This window comes from Corticium candelabrum, chromosome 9, assembly GCF_963422355.1.
Source record: "Corticium candelabrum chromosome 9, ooCorCand1.1, whole genome shotgun sequence".
In the NCBI taxonomy this organism is placed as follows: Eukaryota; Metazoa; Porifera; class Homoscleromorpha; order Homosclerophorida; family Plakinidae; genus Corticium; species Corticium candelabrum.
In genome coordinates this window covers 6777739-6795588 of record NC_085093.1, presented here as the reverse complement: position 1 = coordinate 6795588, position 17850 = coordinate 6777739, and the positions used below count along the sequence as shown (strand labels likewise).

General features: G+C 42.2%; 1 protein-coding gene across 1 annotated transcript; it reads right to left on the bottom strand.

The window, feature by feature from the left end:
* Positions 1-7: 7 nt before the first annotated feature.
* Positions 8-13195, bottom strand: LOC134184396 (ras-related protein Rab-10-like). Its single transcript, XM_062652070.1, has 8 exons — positions 12946-13195; positions 12820-12883; positions 12687-12747; positions 12532-12612; positions 12304-12459; positions 12211-12246; positions 9751-9787; positions 8-75 (listed from the first exon to the last, which is right to left on the bottom strand). Exons 1-8 carry the CDS (start codon positions 13067-13069, stop codon positions 8-10), a joined length of 627 nt encoding a protein of 208 aa, XP_062508054.1. The 5' UTR covers positions 13070-13195.
* Between the last annotated feature and the right edge of the window lie 4655 nt (positions 13196-17850).

The window sequence follows — 17850 nt, the reverse complement described above, 5'->3', positions numbered from 1 at the left end:
CTATTAATTACTCAAAACCCGTTATGTGTTCGCCTGTATTTGTATGCTTATTGATAGAGAGCTCTTGCTTGAGGACTAGGACGGTCAAGAACAGAAAGAAATGAAACAAATTACAAGGTAAATACAACAAATGTCTAAGTTTAACATGTAGATTATCATAGAAGAAATAATTACTGACAATGAAATAACACTTGCTTGTAATAGAACTGGATAAATATAAAAACAAATACATGGCATGTAATCAAAAACTTCAAACGTCTACTTTAACAGTCTCTTGTTCATCAATTATGGGTGTCGGCATAGTTGCATGAGCGAGCACGCCCACCCACTCACCCCCTGCATGCACATACGCGCGCGCACACCACTGTATGCAGAAGATGAAAGGTCCGCTTTGTCAGATACAGGAAATTAGAAAAATATGTATTTGAAGACAGCTATTGCTACAAGGTCCTCATGATAACAAAAAATCTTGTAGCCTATCTACTTATATTATCTGTACATATGACAAAAGAACAATTGTTTATGTTCGAGCTTCCAGTATTTACTGGTTTGCACGTTGCACGTGTGTAAGGGTTGTGGTGAGTATGTGCAATCTTCCAAATCCAGACAATTTCTGGATATTATAACTGGAAATGTTCTCCTTGTATCTTTAATTGCTGAGATGTCAGAAGGGCATCAGCCCCCCCCCCGGCCATTACTGTACCACTTTTCCAAATATGAACTTTTCCCCAGTCGCCCTTAGCGTATACTTCTGGTCAAGGTGTAGTTGATTAAATAGCTAATACATGTATATGTATACGTTTCACCACTTCGTGCTGGGTAGGCAAATGTTCGACGTTATCAACCTGCTCAATATTCAGAGTTTCCTTGTCAGAAGTACGGATGTTACTGAAAAAGAGCAACTAAAGTTACTTGGCAAGTTTTTTTGTGCTCTATTTGTAGAAATGACACCTCGTTAGAGCGCTAGATTCACTTGACCACGCCTACTTAACGAGCTAGGCAAAACCACACCATGTCCCACTTCTTTGATATCTGTCGGTAGGTAAGGAGTTTGGTGAAATTGCACACACAGCAACCTGTGTCTGCATACACCCACGTACCCACCAACTTCCTGATGGCTGCTAATCATATTAACGTTAAAATGTACTATTTAATGTTAAATACCACAATGGAAGTTGATTGCTAGTGATGTATAGAAGCCAGTAAACTATGTATGCTTTGTGTTCGAAGTACCTTTTCAGCAAAACGCACAGAGAGAAAAAAAGGGGCGTTCGCACTGCTCCAGCGATCTAGAAAGCCTTTGTGGACAAGCTTGATACCGAAACCTGTTTGTACTACAAATGTCAAGGCAAGCCTGTTTCCTTTTGTCGACTAGAACTGCAACTTGAAAGACTGCGGGAAGAGACAAAAAAAGATGGCTCAAATGACGCTAACCAGACAGTCTAAATAACAGATGTAAGCTAGCTACAATAGTCTCTCTTCACTATTCACTGTTCACTATTCACTGAACTTGAACAACCTGGCAAGCCTTCCTGTAGCTGGTATCGTCGACGCTAATGAAGAACATGTTGTACTGTATCGCCTGTTTACCTGTCATCTTAACCCTAATATGATTAGCAGCCACCAGGAAGTTGGTGGGTGCATGCCAGACACAAGTCGTTGTGTGCAATTTCACCAAACTCTTCCCTGCCGACAGACAGTAAGAGAGTGGGGTTTGGCTACGCAAGACTACATTTTCTATTTTGTGTACAGGCCTGACGCTCACACACACACACACACACACACACACACACACACACACACACACACACACACACACACACACACACACACACACACACTTTGAGCTCTATATATACTAGATAACATATAATGTAATATATAAAATATATAACATATAATTATATATATATATATATATATATATTATAATTATATATGTATAATATATTCATGTTTCCGTACAGATAGAATAATAAAGAGCTGTTGTCACTGCTCTATGGTCTTCACAGATGCAGCATCACACTACATGTACCTTTTTGAGCCCTGGCAACCAGATTAGTAGGCGCCATTTGGGGGATAAAGCCCACGGCACTGCCTTACTGGGATAGCAACTGTTTATTGTTTCAGGTAACTTGAGTAAATTTTAACACCTTGGCACTCTTTTCCCTGTTTGCATACATGATTGTAATAATGCAATGAACACAAACACTTAGCTGTGATCTTTAGAAACGAGTTATTGTCATATACAATGACCTGCTAGCAAGACACAAGTTTAAAATTTCTTATGTTAACACTGAGAAAAATACTTGTCCAAATCTTCCAAGTGAAATACATCTTTCGAATTTCACTACCTAGTTTAGATAAAGTGCTGCCATTGACCTCACACATTTCAGATTTTCTACTCTGCCTATGCAGTTTGTCTCTTCACCAACACCTAATGGCAATGCCTGCATCCCACTGTAATAGCAGAGGTCCATCTATGCAAATGCGAACTAAATTCTCAAGACTATCTTCTCCCAGACTGCACTCTTGATCAGGTTGAGCCTTGACAAGATTCTTTCTATACTGCTGTTAGCAACAGGAAATGTAAAAAGAAGTTGAACAAGTGCTAAGATGTTTGTCCACTTTCCAACATCTGCAGAATTGACTTCCACCAAACAGTTTGATAATTATCTTCGACAAGATTAAGATAGTTTCTGCCATAGTCACGTAGCACAGCTATTCATCAACAAGAACTGGGATGTCAACGCCCACGTGTTGTAAGGATGTTTCGAAATGATGAAGTAAGTTCTGAACAGCAGAGTCTCCATGATTCCACAGCCATGGGTTGCCAAAACTGTAGCTGCTTCGTTTAGCAAATCTAAATGCTGGCTTTCACACGTCCCTTTAGGCAATAAAGAATAGTAGTCAAAAGAATATTTTTGCGACTTTAAATATTCTACACTTATATTGTACTTCGTAATCTTTACTTTACACCTTGATACGTTATCTCAGCTGCCTCATGGTGCAATCTGGTTAGTACTTTCTCTACAGTGAGTAATTCTGCAAAGTCAATGGTCTTGAGCTCCTCAATGAACTTTACAGCTTTGACCAAGGAACTGATTGCTGTGATCGTGCATATGTCACCGTTTTGCGATGTTTTGCAAATTGTGGCGCACGGTCTAAGGAGATCATGAATCATTGCACAGCCAATCAAACTAAACGTGAGACTGGGCAACATAGTTCCCGACTGTTGACAAAAGTTGCAGCTTTCACTGTCTGCTCTTTCAGATCATAGACCATCAACAGTGTGATACATTCCGTTTGACGCTTTCTTGTCAAAAATAAACCACACCCCTTAATGCAGCTGATACCCAACCACCACTCCAAAAATCCTGAGCAGAACACTGACAGTGAGAGTGCTCTTTAACGCTAACACTCTCTACAAGCACGTTCTACTCTGTAATTCAGTCACTCCTAACACTAAAACAGAACACTCAACAGAATTTTCACCACGTATCGGCCAGAAGGTGCTATTTACCCTGCTGGTTAGGTCCTAATCATTCTTGTGTTGTGTACGTTAGCAGTTGGCAGATCTTTTTACAACGCGTGACCACTCAATACAACTAGAGGCATCATAATTGAACAAGGATATTATAATTGAACAAGGATATTGTGGTATTTAGATATGGTATAGCAATTTAGATAAACATAAAGATTATATGCAGTTTGCAAATTCCCAACAAGGCTAGAGCCTAGAAGATGATGAGACTATCCATAGTGAACATTTTGCAGAATGAGTGTCTAGCTACAACGAGATTATGGACATACGCCAGCATGTGGCATCTCTGATATTGCATGCAACATGCACAGCGTCTACCCCGACGTTGCAATCAGGTCTGTACTGAATACAGTTGCACATCCCAAGATGGCTGTTGTTTCTGAATAGGTTGATTACACTTTGGAATATGGATTCCCAATCATTTTCTGCCATGTGTTGCCATGTTGTAAATCAGGTGAATAGACTTGAGTCTTGAAGAGTTCTCCCTCAACCCTAAGAAGATAGTGTCATTGCCTAAATATTATTCACTGTACAGCCAGTGAGACTGTCCACAAATGACCACAACAGACTACCGTTATAGTACATACACATTACAGGGCATTTGCACAAATAGCTAGGTTCCGATATAAGCATACTCTACAATACGGATATATAACTATAGCTGAGCTAATTAAATATTTTTATGAATCACATTGTTCAGCATAAACATATCCAGCTTAGAAGACACAACTCACATCACACAAACACTTATGAGTCATGACATGCATCAGACTCAAAGGATTATGTAATCAGCCATTCATTTTTCAAAATGGCGGCTGCAACAGGGCCGCTTCAAAATGGCAGCTAAGGATCTGACCAAGGGGCCGATCGATTTGAAATCCTTATTTCAGGGTCTACGCACGTGCGCGTGCACACACACATGTCTCTCTCTCATTGTGTCATGTAGCATCTCTGTCTATAGATTCCCAACATTCATCTTGGAGAATGCTGTTCAATGAACCTCATACAAAAGTGCATGCGCTTTTATGGGCAATAATACGGTACAAGAATTTTTGTTTCAGCACGATCATATGCAAACCTGTAATATATATATTTACAGGTCCCAATCAGGACCAACCCTACTTTCCAGTGCTAATATGGCTATTAACATTCTTGCATTAAAAGCCACAATTTGACAGAAAGTTGCTGCTGCAAATTACATACAGAATGACTAATAGACGAATTGTTATGAAATGATGTTCTACGTGCAATCACTTTTTTGGTGACCAAAGTCCTAAAGTTTCAACCACAAGAGGGTGAAATACACTACCAGGCTGTAAAACTATCCCATCATGCTTCTGATCAATCTCTCCCGCTTCAGCTGCTGGTCCTGGGTGACTGGCTGCTTTGATAAGGTAAGAAGGCTGTAAAGAATTCCGAATGGTAAGATCAAAGTAAGTTGGCAGACCTTCAAAGTCAGGATGGAAAACATCCCCTGGTCTTGTTTCACTAGTGCTGTTGCATTTCTTCATCTCACGGCAACAACGATGATCATCTACTAGCCCTGCATTAAAAATTACTTCACACAGGGAATTGTGACGTTTTATTCTCTGCGTACATCCCCGTAGGTGGTGACCAAACGTATTGATGATTATACTTGGTGGCAGGGGCTGACAGCCAGATCCGTAAAGCTACGCTGAATTCCTTGCTAGGCATGGTGAGGCCTAAGTTGAGGTTGGGGATTGCCCGCAACCATGCACTGGTGTGTCGACTTGAAACGGTGTTGAGTCGAGCACGATCCCGAATGCTGGCGGACTCCTTGAGAGAAGAGTATAAATTGAAATCCAGCATGATTTGAAATTGATATTTGCTGTTGATTGGTTGTAAATGGTTAAGACAGCCTAAATGGTCTTGAGCTGTATGTTCACCTGGGAATGGAATGGACATACGCTTATTTGAGTATAAGCTAATCGCCTGTAAACTTTGCAATAAAAATCAGCATGAAAGCTTGTGAGTGAGATTACAACTTGAAAGATAAGCTGCTGGAGAGCTTCAACATGCTTCCTAACCCAACCACCAAGTCGAATAGGCAGTGTAGCCTGATGCCATGAACTTTCAGAAACAGAACAGTTAATTATCCTCTCAAAGTCTTCTGCATGTTGATATCAAACTGCTGCAGTTGAGGGGGATTTTATGAGGTAGAAACGATTCTAAGTACGTGGTTAATTTTACAGATAGATATACAGTATTTCTGTGAATAGTGCCCCATGCTCAAATTAAACCCCATGCTCAAATAATATCCCATCGTGAGCCTACACAAAATAATAATGCCCTATGCTCAATTAGTGTCCCACTGGGGTAGTATTCAAACCCAATTACTGTATATGCATGCGCATCTTTCAATGTGTACAGTTGTTTCATGAACACCCAGATTGAACCACTGACTGACGATGAACATTCAACGTATGCAACAGACCAGAAATACGACTCAAGTGAAAGCAAAAGTAGCCAGGGGTTAGACTAGATACTTTGTTGTGTAGTGTGATGGTATGCAAATGAACAACGCAACAGACTCTGTGCTTGCGAAATAATAATGTTCCATTCTCAAATTGTGCTCTATGTTTTAAAACTGTGAAAATAGCCCCTTTGGGGACTATTCACGAAAATATGGTAAAGGAAAGTGGTCCATGGGTGCAGCCATTTTGAGTATTTGCTCCCTCTGTGCTCACAAACCGCCACTCCTTTCCGCTCCTTCGTTAGAAAGCAACCTTCTCTACTATAGAAGAGTGACTGGTGTCCTTCCTGGTAGCCGGTGCCCTGTACTTTGCTTTGTGCTGAGTTCGTCTGCAGATCGTGAATTCATCAAAGTGTTTGCTCTCTATGCGCTCCAAACTGCTGCACTTCTGCGCTCCTCTTTTGTCACGTGGTCTTTTTTCTCACTGTGGAATAGTAACTGCAGCTGTTCCCGGAGATCTGTGCCCTGTACCTATGTGCCACTATCGTTTCTCTATAGTTCGTGATTTATCGTAAGGCTGTTCGCTGTGGTTTCACTTAGTGTTACCTCACGCATGCTGATTTGATCAAGGTGGACAGTCGAGGTGTCATCATCTTCCAGAGCTGTCTTGAGACAAAGCCATTTCTTGCTGATCGAACCTGCCTCCACTCGCACCCCAATTCCTCTAAAATGGCGCATCAGATCTCCACCAAATTTAAAATGCCCATTCCTGACCTCAGACGGTATGCTCAGAGAGTGTCATTTATCATCAGCGACGTCAATCAGAGCAAGATATTTTCGAGTATATCCGATTCTTTGAACAATACCATTATGTTCGTTTGCCCATAGATCCGTTCCCTGCAATGGCAGCAACGTCTTTGAAATGACCACATAAAACAGGGTTGTTGAAATAGCTAAGATGTGACTTGACATATACGGGGTTACAAATTATCTGGGAGTTTGTATTGTCTCTCTAGCTATGTACCACTTCAGAGTGACATACGGAAAGCAGCAGGGATGTGCTGGCATGCTTCCACGTTCGACACACCGGGAATTTATGTTGTATTCGCAAAATGACCTTGTATTATGCCCGAAGTGTATGTACAGTATAGTATATGCGGAAATGTGCTAATTAATTTCCCAGGGCGAAGAACAAGGCACTTAGCTAGAATTGTATATATTGCAAGTGTAGGTTGCATCAACCTTGTAATAAAAAGAATACAATACGCTTACCCCGCTCCCTAAGTGTGTGTTTTGCAAGTTCAAAAGTGTTATATTATCTGATGCAAATCTTGTAGGCTAGAAGATCAGAAATACAACTCCCACCGTTATGGGATTTAGTGTGCAAATAGATGGGAACAGGAGGCTGTGCGTCAAGAAGTAGAGTGCCCTGTGTTCTGATAGGCGGTTCATTTTTTACAGTGAAGAGTGAACCACAGTCAACGTGGAAGCATTCTCTTCAGTTTTACAGCTTCTGCCAATAAACATTTCACGGTCCTTCCGGTTCTGCTTCCACTATTGCAACATTGTGGAATACAATATTTCCACCGTTTCCGTCCTGAATGTACCCTTACTTTCCGAACGGCATTTTCATGCATTTCCACTTGCAGGATCTGTAAATAAGCTATCTCTTGCAATTGCTGTTTGCACGCTACCCAAACTTGCGATCTTACAAGCCCAAAAATTCTGGCGGTACTAACGATGTAGATTTTGTGGTATGGTATCACATCCTTTCCAGCATTATCGTGCTGAGTTTCTCTGATTTCAAGATTTTGATTTCATGTATACAATTTTTCAAACTGGTATCCAAACAAAATAACTGGACAGTGATCCTCTATGAGCACAGTGGGGCAGTGTGTGTACTAGCGCACTGGCAGCAGCAATTTAATGGAGATTGTGATCTAAGCAGCTTCCTAAATATTTTCTTGTACCATCAGACTAACAAGTCTACACAAGCTTCCACATACATGTAAGACCACACTAAAACTACTCTTCGTTTGAGTAACCCAACCGACTAAATTGTCTTGAATTTTTTTCCAAATTTTTGCAGCACTATCTTCGAACATTTTGCATACATATGTCTCTATCACTGATACCTGTCACGCACAGTACTAGTGTGCAAGGGCTGAAAAACATTCTGTGCATAACGTAGGATAACTAAGCACGGCATCTGATGTCTGTGCAGACAGCATCAAATCCAGGTACTCGCTACGATGCAGTGCCGGATGACAATGTTGGATTGAATTGAGTGTTTGGTAGACGTCGTGTATTGTGGAAGCTGCTTTGGTATCGAGAACTTGAAAGCAAGTTCTGACTGAAAGTGTGTAGGACGTGCTGATGCAGAAGGCATTGGAGCAGCATCTGTCCCAGCCACCTACATCTGATCTGGAGGTACAGCCACTAGCATGGATCGTCTGGTTGCTAACGTTATGATCTCCTCAGGACTACTGGTCTCGGATACCAGCCGGTTGATGTCTGTGACAGTGAGGGTACCGGACACCGTGCATCGCCATCATTCATTGTATAATCGAAAAATATTGTGGAAAATACAAAAAATTCCGACCGATCGTGATTTTTTACTTTATATTACCCAGGACAAAAGAATTTTTTCAGTGTGGCCTAATTAGCCTCGTATCAGATTCTCTTGTACTATTGTGCCCAGTTCTTACACACAAGCTTCTATGAGAAACTGGCGTCCCTGGTGTTCATATCTACTACAACCACATTGTAAACATCAAAGTAGTTGTAAACGTATGCAGCCCGGACAAACAAACGGAATTAGATTCTTTGATAAAACCAAAACTTGGTTTGAACAAGTTAATAGTGAAGCAAACAAAGTAAACAATGGGTGTACATTGCAAGTGGATATATCAAATGTGTGTCATTAGCAACTTCTAAGAATCTCTTTTGTACAACACATGCATTGGTAAATGACTACTGCAATTCATAACATTCCTTCTTGTCATAAGATAACACCACAATGACTTCATTTAAAGTCTACTTTGGTTAGTCAAACCTTCCTGTTCATAAACGTAGCTACAAGTCAGTGATATGTTTGGTGACCATACCTACTCTTGTATCACCACATTATCCATCAAGCACCTATTCCCAGCCCAGTGTCTAACATTTTCCCACCTAATCTCTACTTAATTGGTGTTAATTGGCACCCAGATGAAAAATTTAGCGCATAGATTGCTGCTACATCATTCAAACATTGAGTTCTCAGTCATGCCAAGATAAATTCACTCATTTACAGTAGAAAAGAAGTGCCTCATCATAGAATAGCATTGTAGTAGTGTGTCAAGGATGGCAGCTGGATGTATCAGTCTGAGAGTCATAGATTACTATCAGATGTGACACAATCATAAAGTTGTGGTATTTCAAAGGTTGAGAATGGCTCGCAAAACGAGGAGCTCCTTGACCATTTTCATTTGAGCAAAAGAGAACTGAAACAAGAAACTGCAGACTTGTTCTTTACTGACTCCGACTCTGATGCAAAACTTGACAGCTTCAGTGAATCACAGATGACAGAGGATTAGTAGATAGCAAACTTAATTGAGTCAAACACCTCTGTTCATTAGCACATAAAGGTGTCATAGCCTCCAGTAAGACACCATCCCATACTTCAGACTCAGCTGACATGCCATGGGCAGAGTGATAAAAGAGTAGGTACTGTAGTTAGTTACCAATACTACTCAGCAAACTGTATTAATAATGGTTTTTTTTTACTTACAGCTGACAGGCAATGACAATGGAGATACGGACATGACCTAAATATACAACACAAATTATTAATTAGTAAAATTACACACACACACACACACACACACACACACACACACACACACACACACACACACACACACACACACACACACACACACACACACACACACACACACACACACACACCTTATCATCATTTCCAACTATATATATATATATATATATATATATATATATATATATATATATATATATATATATATATACACACACACACAGTGAAACCTGTACTAAGCGACCACCTGTGGGACCCAGGGGTATTGGTCGCTTAGGACAGGTGGTCGCTTAGTAGAGGAAGCCTCGCGCTTCCACACACCTATAGCCTGCATGCCAGACCACCACGACAAGGACTTACAAAGTGCTAAACGTCTTGTTTCTTGTTTTGTGCAATGTACATATTTCGTCCACGTGGTTACAGACTGTTCTAATCAAAGCTAGCTACTGTGACAGGGAAAAGAAACTGGATAAAGTTTGCTGCTGCCTGGTTTCCAAACTCATCTTCTGCACCACACTTTCCAGCCTTGCAACCAAATCCAGCATTTTCTGATCATTTTTGATGAGTGAAAACTGGAATAGGTCGTCCACGAGCTCTACGGCTTGTTTGTAAGTTTGAACTCGAATTTGAGGTGGATCATAATCATCATCATCTTCAGTGTCACTTGTTTCAATGCCATATTGTCCAGCGTCAACGACATCCTCTCTATCTCGATCCTCACACCGCCTCTTTGCTTGATGTAGGAGGTCTTTTTCCCACTGGTCTCCGAATTCTTCACATGATCGCATGTGTGACAGCAACACCTCTGAGAGGTGACAGCCGTGATGGAATGTGTAATCAAGACGAAAAAGGTACATTGTGGTCGCTTAGAAGAAATGTTAATTGCTGTGGGGCCTTTGGATTAGCGGTCGTTGGTCGCGTTGGGCAGGTGGTCGCTTAGTACAGTAGCTATTGTATGGGACAACGTTCCGTGCCAGGCAGATGCGGTCGCTAAAGCCAGGTGGCCACTGAGAGAAGCTGGTCGCTGGTACAGGTTTCACTGTATATATATATATATATATATATATATATATATATATATATCCTCTTCTTCGGTCTCTGACCTGGCATAGAAACAGGCAACTCTTCCAGTTCGTTTGGGTGGTCTAGGTCTTCGTGGGGCCTCTAGATCTTCATCTGCAGCTTTCGTTGGCAGCTGCAACTCTTCTCGGCAGTTGTCTCTCCGTTTTCTTAACAACTCAGCGTTCATGCCGGTACATGAAGAAAATGATTGGACTCAGCATTCTTCATTTTTCCCTGGTGAAGTGCAATGCCGGCAACATCTTGCAAGTCTTTTACTACCTACTAGTTCTGTCTCGTCCTCTGTTTTTTCTACACAAAAATTCCTTCCAGAAGGCTCTGGATAATGCTTTCAGATCCAGCATTAAAGTCAGCCTTGCTAGTCTGCGAGAACAGGCACGTTTCAGTGCTGTCGCATATCCTCATGCGGGGGCTTGGTTGAGGGCAATCCCCAACTCAAGTCTAGGCCTGGCCATGTCTCCGCGTGAATTTGTGACTTTTGCGTTTGCGTTTGGGAATTCCGGGTTTTCCAGCACCCCCACACTCAGTCAGTTGTGTGTGCGGTCATGAATTGGACATTTTTGGTGACCATGCTCTTGGCTGTGGTCCTCTTCGGATTAAGCGACATGATGCCTTATGTGACGTCATCTTCCACTGGTTGCTCTTAGACAACTCCAATGTACGTCGAGAACAACGCTGTTCCTCTCATTCTATGACAAGACCAGGTGACGTTTTCCATCCCGACTTTTCCCTAGGCAAGGCTGCTTATTTCGACATTTCTGTGAGGAATTCGTTCACTCCCTCTCACCTTATTAATGCTGCCATAAAAGCTGGTGCTGCTGCTGAGGCTGGGGAAGTGGACAAAGATGAACGCCATCTTGCTAACGTTTCAAGTTATGGCTGTTTGTTCTACCCTCTTGTGGTGGAATCATACGGAGTATGGGCTGCACATAGTCGGGAAGTGTTGAGATCAATTGTAAAGACGTCTCTTCTATCATCTGGCTTGTCTCTGGGCCAAGCTTCCAGGCAATTTCATGAACAGTTATCTGTTCGTTTACGGCAGTATAACTCAAGACTGATTAATGACTATCTACCTAATTATTATGACTTAGACTCTTTGTGCTTCCGTCCTTAGGGCGGATATGTGTTATTTGTGTTATCTGTATTATATACAAATATATGGGTGTCACTCAATATATATATATATATATATATATATATATATATATATATATATATATATATATATATTCCACGGGGCTGTGGAAAGTTTGTGAAGTGTGCATTCGTATGCTTCTGAAAATGACTAAACTTCTACACGACCCCTGACAAATTAACATTAACGAAACATACCTTCTTAAGAATGTTTTCTGTTAACGTCATAAACGCCTATAGAGAATTGACCTAAAACATGAATCTCTACAATTTGTTGACCATACAGCTTACTTGCTCAATGTTCAAGTTATTTTCTGTACTTGTCTCCAGAAATGGAATAGAATGTTCTCTTGCAAATCGTTCCCCTTCTTCCTTGCTGACTTTCCGTCTGTCACACATCTCGCACCTATTGCCCAATAATATTCTCTCAATTTCAGTTGGTGCCCTCTAAGATAATTAAACTGTTTAATTAATTAAACACCAAACATAAAACAAATATTTCTTTATCATAACAAGGACCTCCTCCTCAATTTCTCGAAGCCACATGAAAATGTTGTCAAAAGAACTCCTCGAGGTGATATCATACACCAGCATAAAACCCTTGATACGTGCAAGCGAGCAACCATTTGAGTATTGCTTCTCTTTTAGAAGCGCCAGAATAGCAATCTACTTACCATAGCTCTTCTGTACAAATCAGCATTGATGGAGCGGAATTTCTCCTGCCCTTCGGTATTCCTGTCGTTAATTAATTGACAAAAATGTGAGTACTGTAAGTAGATTTCTCAACTAGTCATAAAATCTTATAACCATAGCTTCAACTCAATCAGCTTCTTTTGTACTAGCACTGTCTTTGTGTTGAAGTCAGGCATGCCTAAGCAAACAATAAGAGAGTACGTAACAGGCTTAGATGAGGTCAACACAACCAAATTATACCCGTCGAAAAATCAGGCAAACCCCCCACGTCTAAACCAAATCGAGTCAAAATCTTCGTTTTGCCAACATCACTGTCACCAACCAAAATGAGATTGAACTTAAAATCGAAAGACTTTCTAGCCATCGTAATGGTAGATACGGGAGCTCGAGTCCTGGATCAAATCTCGGCAGCTATATCTCGGTCATTCGTTCTCTACTAAATAGCTGCGATCCGAGCTGTAGTGTTAGCGATTGCACCAGAATGAGCCGATGCAATTCCCCACGTGCTCTACTGTACAGACTCTAGGCGCAAGCGTGCTACAAGTTCAATATACGGGAACTAGAGCGACGCCCCTGTTATCGGACACCATCAATCATCGTGCAAGAAGTAAACAAAGTAAGCCCACAGTAAGAAGGATTAGTAAAGACTGTGATTCCAGACGCGGGACTTGCAAAGGCTTGAAACGGTTATGCTAGGACTCTAAACGTGATCCTTCTCTGCGACCTCGTTCATCGGACATCACCATCGATTCACCGGACACGACCTCCCCCATGAAAACGCAAAGGCAATTCTGCAACTTCGCACCTGAGATAGGTTTATAGGTGACTAGCTAACACAACAACACTATCACTGTCTCCGTTTGCCACTCTCCAGGAGAGATAGCGCACGCTCATCGAGTCGAGGTAACGCGCCTTTCGACGAACAGTCGTTTTTTCTTTTGCAGCTTTGCAGTCTGCAGGTAATAATGTCATGAGAGAGGGAGAGAGAGTTGGAAGGAAATATCGTACGGCCCCCAATTCGTTTGACCTTTATTTAACTCAGGAACGGTTACTAGCGGAAACTGCTTAGTTTTCTCTGCTGACATGCAAGCTCGCCCTGTTGGCATCTAGTAGCCCTCCGGTACTGTCTAGTCTTCCCAGCAGACGATTCACATCATCTAGGTTCGAGCTTTGCGGTGAACAGATTCTCCCAACTCGCACAGGAACAGCCCATGCTTTCCTTTCAAGGCCCCTAGATTGTTACTCGGCTCTGACTCAGTTTGATGTCTACAATTGCCTGACCTTGCACCGTCACGAAGTGCAGCACGTCATATCGTTGGTACAACCAGTTGTACCGAATGCAGGAACTTTGTTTACTATCAGAGCAGCTAGAACTTTCACCTCTGCTTCTTCTAGGTAAAGATTACGTCAAGTCCTTGTCAACGCGCGCTACGCAGCGATCGACTTTCTTTGCAAAAGGCTAAAAGAGCGTTTTAGCACTTCAATCCTGCCCTCTCATCTGTTTCGGTTGTCGCCTTCTTTGTTGAACGGCTAGTTCGTTCAAGCGACAGCTTTTACAATTCCTAGTGGGGTCGTGGTTGTAGGAGAAATGACTCAGAATTGCCATCAAGCACTCTAGGCCAGTGTTCTGCGTTGTGCGGCGTTTCAGATAGCTGAATTTAATCAACTGCAGTTATTTGAAACCTAGAGCTGTTGCTGAGAAGGTAGGAAGGCAAGAAAATGGGTGTCCAACGATTGGGGCCGTTACCACTGGCGTTTGACTGACTGTAACTCATACAGATCTTGGCTGACATGCAAGGTAACAACACAATTTGTAGGTAAAGAGTTGGTGATTAGCGATATCTAGGTAACTAGGCTGAAGGATGCTTGTGTACATATAAACGCTACTTTCCGGTGAACGATGCGTTTGTCCGATGAATGGGGTATGCAAGGCTCCGCACAGTTTTCAATCTCACTTTTAGGCAGAGAAGAGGTACAATGCTCTCTTTTGGTGTGCTCAATTACAAAGGGGATACCTACCTTTATGATGTGGTAGGGACTACGTTCGAAATTGGATAACTGAGAACTCGCATCCGGAATATGATGGTGTCCGAGGAACGGGGCCGCGCTCTACTACTACATCTTTCTGGAGGGTACAACCACCAGCGTAGCGCCCGGGGGAATATAGCCCCCAAATATTTTGGGCGTTGCAATCCGATTCAACCAGAACTATAATTTTAAGTTACTACTAGTAGACAGTGACAGTCCGCTTAATTAATTAATCAGGTAGTAATTGACGCTCGACGATTTTGACTATATATATATATATATATATATATATATATATATATATATACACACATCTTTGATAATACACATCATCATTTTAGTATACTAGAACCAGTGTTGAGAAGTCGTGGACACGTAAAGCGCGCATGACCACCACTTATTTAATTATGATGTCTAATACGCTATCCGGCAATGGCAGAGTCAAAGAAGACCGCATCAAGAAGGCATGCAGAAGCCTACCCATCAATAATTTTTTAAATAAGTCTAGTTAAGGTCGACAACCCGATTGACCGAAGAATGGAATCTCCTGCGGCTCCGCTACCTAATGATCATGATTTGTTTGCACTCTACTGTACTTTCTCCACTTCGTGCTCAGGTTAATCTATTTAACTAGCTAGTCCTATATCGCTCGCTATATTACGAAATGCTAAAATCGGTCAACGCAGTTTGCACTGAATTGTTCTTCTAGATTCTATTATCATCGTGATGCCATTGATTTGACGACCGCAGTGAGCCATAAAAACCTTTTTGGCGCGAACAGTAACAGTGACTGAATTCAGTCCCGCAGTTTACAATTGATACTATTTACTTAGATGTCTACAAACTGCGAGCTAGAAAAGTAGAAATGGTCATGGTTTTGCCTGTGAGAAATGGGCGTGGTTGCAGTCTAATTTATTAGCCCCCAAACTTGAGGACCACACTACGCCGGTGGTACAACTCTACCCGAGCGCGTAACAACACAACTGTCTGTATCAAACTTTCTATCACTATCATCATGCAGTGTCAAACTACAGTCCGTTGATGACTGCGCCGCTAAATAACTGTTTAGTAGTTGATGGTTGGTCTCTATGCGAATTCTGTTCTTATGCGGTACGTGAGGTTTCTCCACTTGTGGGTATTGGGTTGAGGCTTCTCCGATTCCTCCGGATTTGGCGAAGGGGAATTTCTACCATCTATGATCGCGGACTATCTAATGCCATGGGTGCACCACGGTATCCAAACTTTTGGTAGTGGTGGAAGTGATGGAAAACTCATTGCCTTGTGATGGTTATCATAGTCTTGCTCTTTCTTCTCTCTCCTGTCTCCCTAAGGGTTTCGGGTCGGGAAGCTTTGGTTTTAGTTTTGCTGGAATCATCGCAGGAGAGTCGTCCGTATCTTCCTGCCCATTAGCAGGTCAACTGGACTAAATCCGTTATGTAATGTAGACTGGTATGACAATAATGTCATGTACGGGCCGTCGCGCTTTTGTAACAAAGACTTGATAGGTTGGACTACTCGTTCAGCTTCACCTTCGGCTTGAAATTGTGTGTGTGAATTTATATTCATCTGAGAACCTCCGGAAAGCGTCTGACGCAAACTGTGGGCATTATCAGAAACAGGTTTTTCTGGTGTCACCGTATTCCGTACCGAGCAAAATTGACTTCAGATGGTTGATTACTGCTGGGGGATGTAGTGCTGGATAGAAGTGCGATGTCTATATGCCTTGAATAGTAATCAACTACAAGCAAGTATGAACAGCTGTGCCATTCAAACCAGTCCGTAGCCATTTGTTACCACGGATATTCCGGAAAGGCGTATAAATCAGTGGCTCGACTGAATTCTTTGTTCTCTTGCACACGTCTCGCAATTAGCAACTAAAGCTTCAATCTGCGAACTTTTGCGCGGCCACCGAACCGTCGGTTTAGCCCTCTCTCGACATTTGGAGATCCCTGGTGGCTGCAGTGAATTGAATCTAAAACACGTACTGTCTCTCAATGCAGGAGGGATGACTATCCTGGATCTCCTGAGTATTAGGTAAATTGTTATAAATATGCAATTCTTCGCGAAGGTTCCAGTACGGTTTGAGCTCTCCTTGAGGTATGTGAGGTTTCGGCCAAACAGTTGAAACGTATTTCTTTATCCTGCTGGTAACAATGTCGTCGTCCTACAATGTTTTGATTTGTTCAAGTCTCTCTTCTGATGCAGGTATAAAATGATTCAAATAGTGTATGTGTAAATTCCTCTACAGCGTCCTGCAAATCTGGTCTACTGTATTTGGGAAAATCTGTAGAGGCGCATGCGGAACCGTTGAATCATGTGTTGTAGATCATCTAAAAGCCCTTCGATCCCAACAGCGGTACTAGAGGCCTGTGATCGGTTTCGATTGTGAAGCTCTTCCCAATCAAGTAATGTTGAAATCTTTCCGCCGCCCAGGTGACGGCCAGTGCCTCTTTCTCAATTTGTGCGTAGCGGCGTTCGGTATTCGACAACGACCGTGATGCATAAGCAACGGCGCTCAGCCATCTGGCTGGGGGCATTACCGTTTAACTGCAGCTCCTTATCCATGTGCCATTGTGTGTGTGTGTGTGTGTGTGTGTGTGTGTGTGTGTGTGTGTGTGTGTGTGTGTGTGTGTGTGTGTGTGTGTGTGTGTGTGTGTGTGTGTGTGTGTGTGTGTGTGTGTGTGTCTGTCTGTGTGTGTCTGTGTGTGTCTGTCTGTGTGTGTGTGTGTGTGTGTGTGTGTGTGTGTGTGTGTGTGTGTGTGTGTGTGTGTGTGTGTGTGTGTGTGTGTGTGTGTGTGTGTGTGTGTGTGTGTGTGTGTGTGTGTGTGTGTGTATCGGAGACAGCTAGATCCATAAAAACCTTGCCCCGTGCACTGTCTTCTCAGTTTTCACAAAGTTAACTTAGCAACACATACATTCTAGTCATTCACCATTATATTAAAAGGTGGCCTAAAGTACTTTTCTCAGAGTCGGATATGCGCACTTAAACTGCGCCGCTAATTAAGTGGCTTTTTCGCCTGTAACACGTACGTTTAGGTGCCTTGGCAGGAAAATCAATTTCCAACCCCAAGTAGCCTTTTCTAGAGCCGTCAGAGTAGGTTGTTCATTAGCCTCGAA

Coding starts and splice junctions, on each gene's coding strand:
- LOC134184396 (XM_062652070.1), bottom strand. CDS start 13,069: ATGGCTAGAAAGTCTTTCGATTTTAAGTTCAATCTCATTTTGGTTGGT. Junction 12,884..12,945: donor TTTGCCTGATTTTTCGACGG/GTATAATTTGGT, acceptor TTGTTTGCTTAG/GCATGCCTGACTTCAACACA. Junction 76..9,750: donor ATTGTCATTGCCTGTCAGCT/GTAAGTAAAAAA, acceptor TGACCGTCCTAG/TCCTCAAGCAAGAGCTCTCT.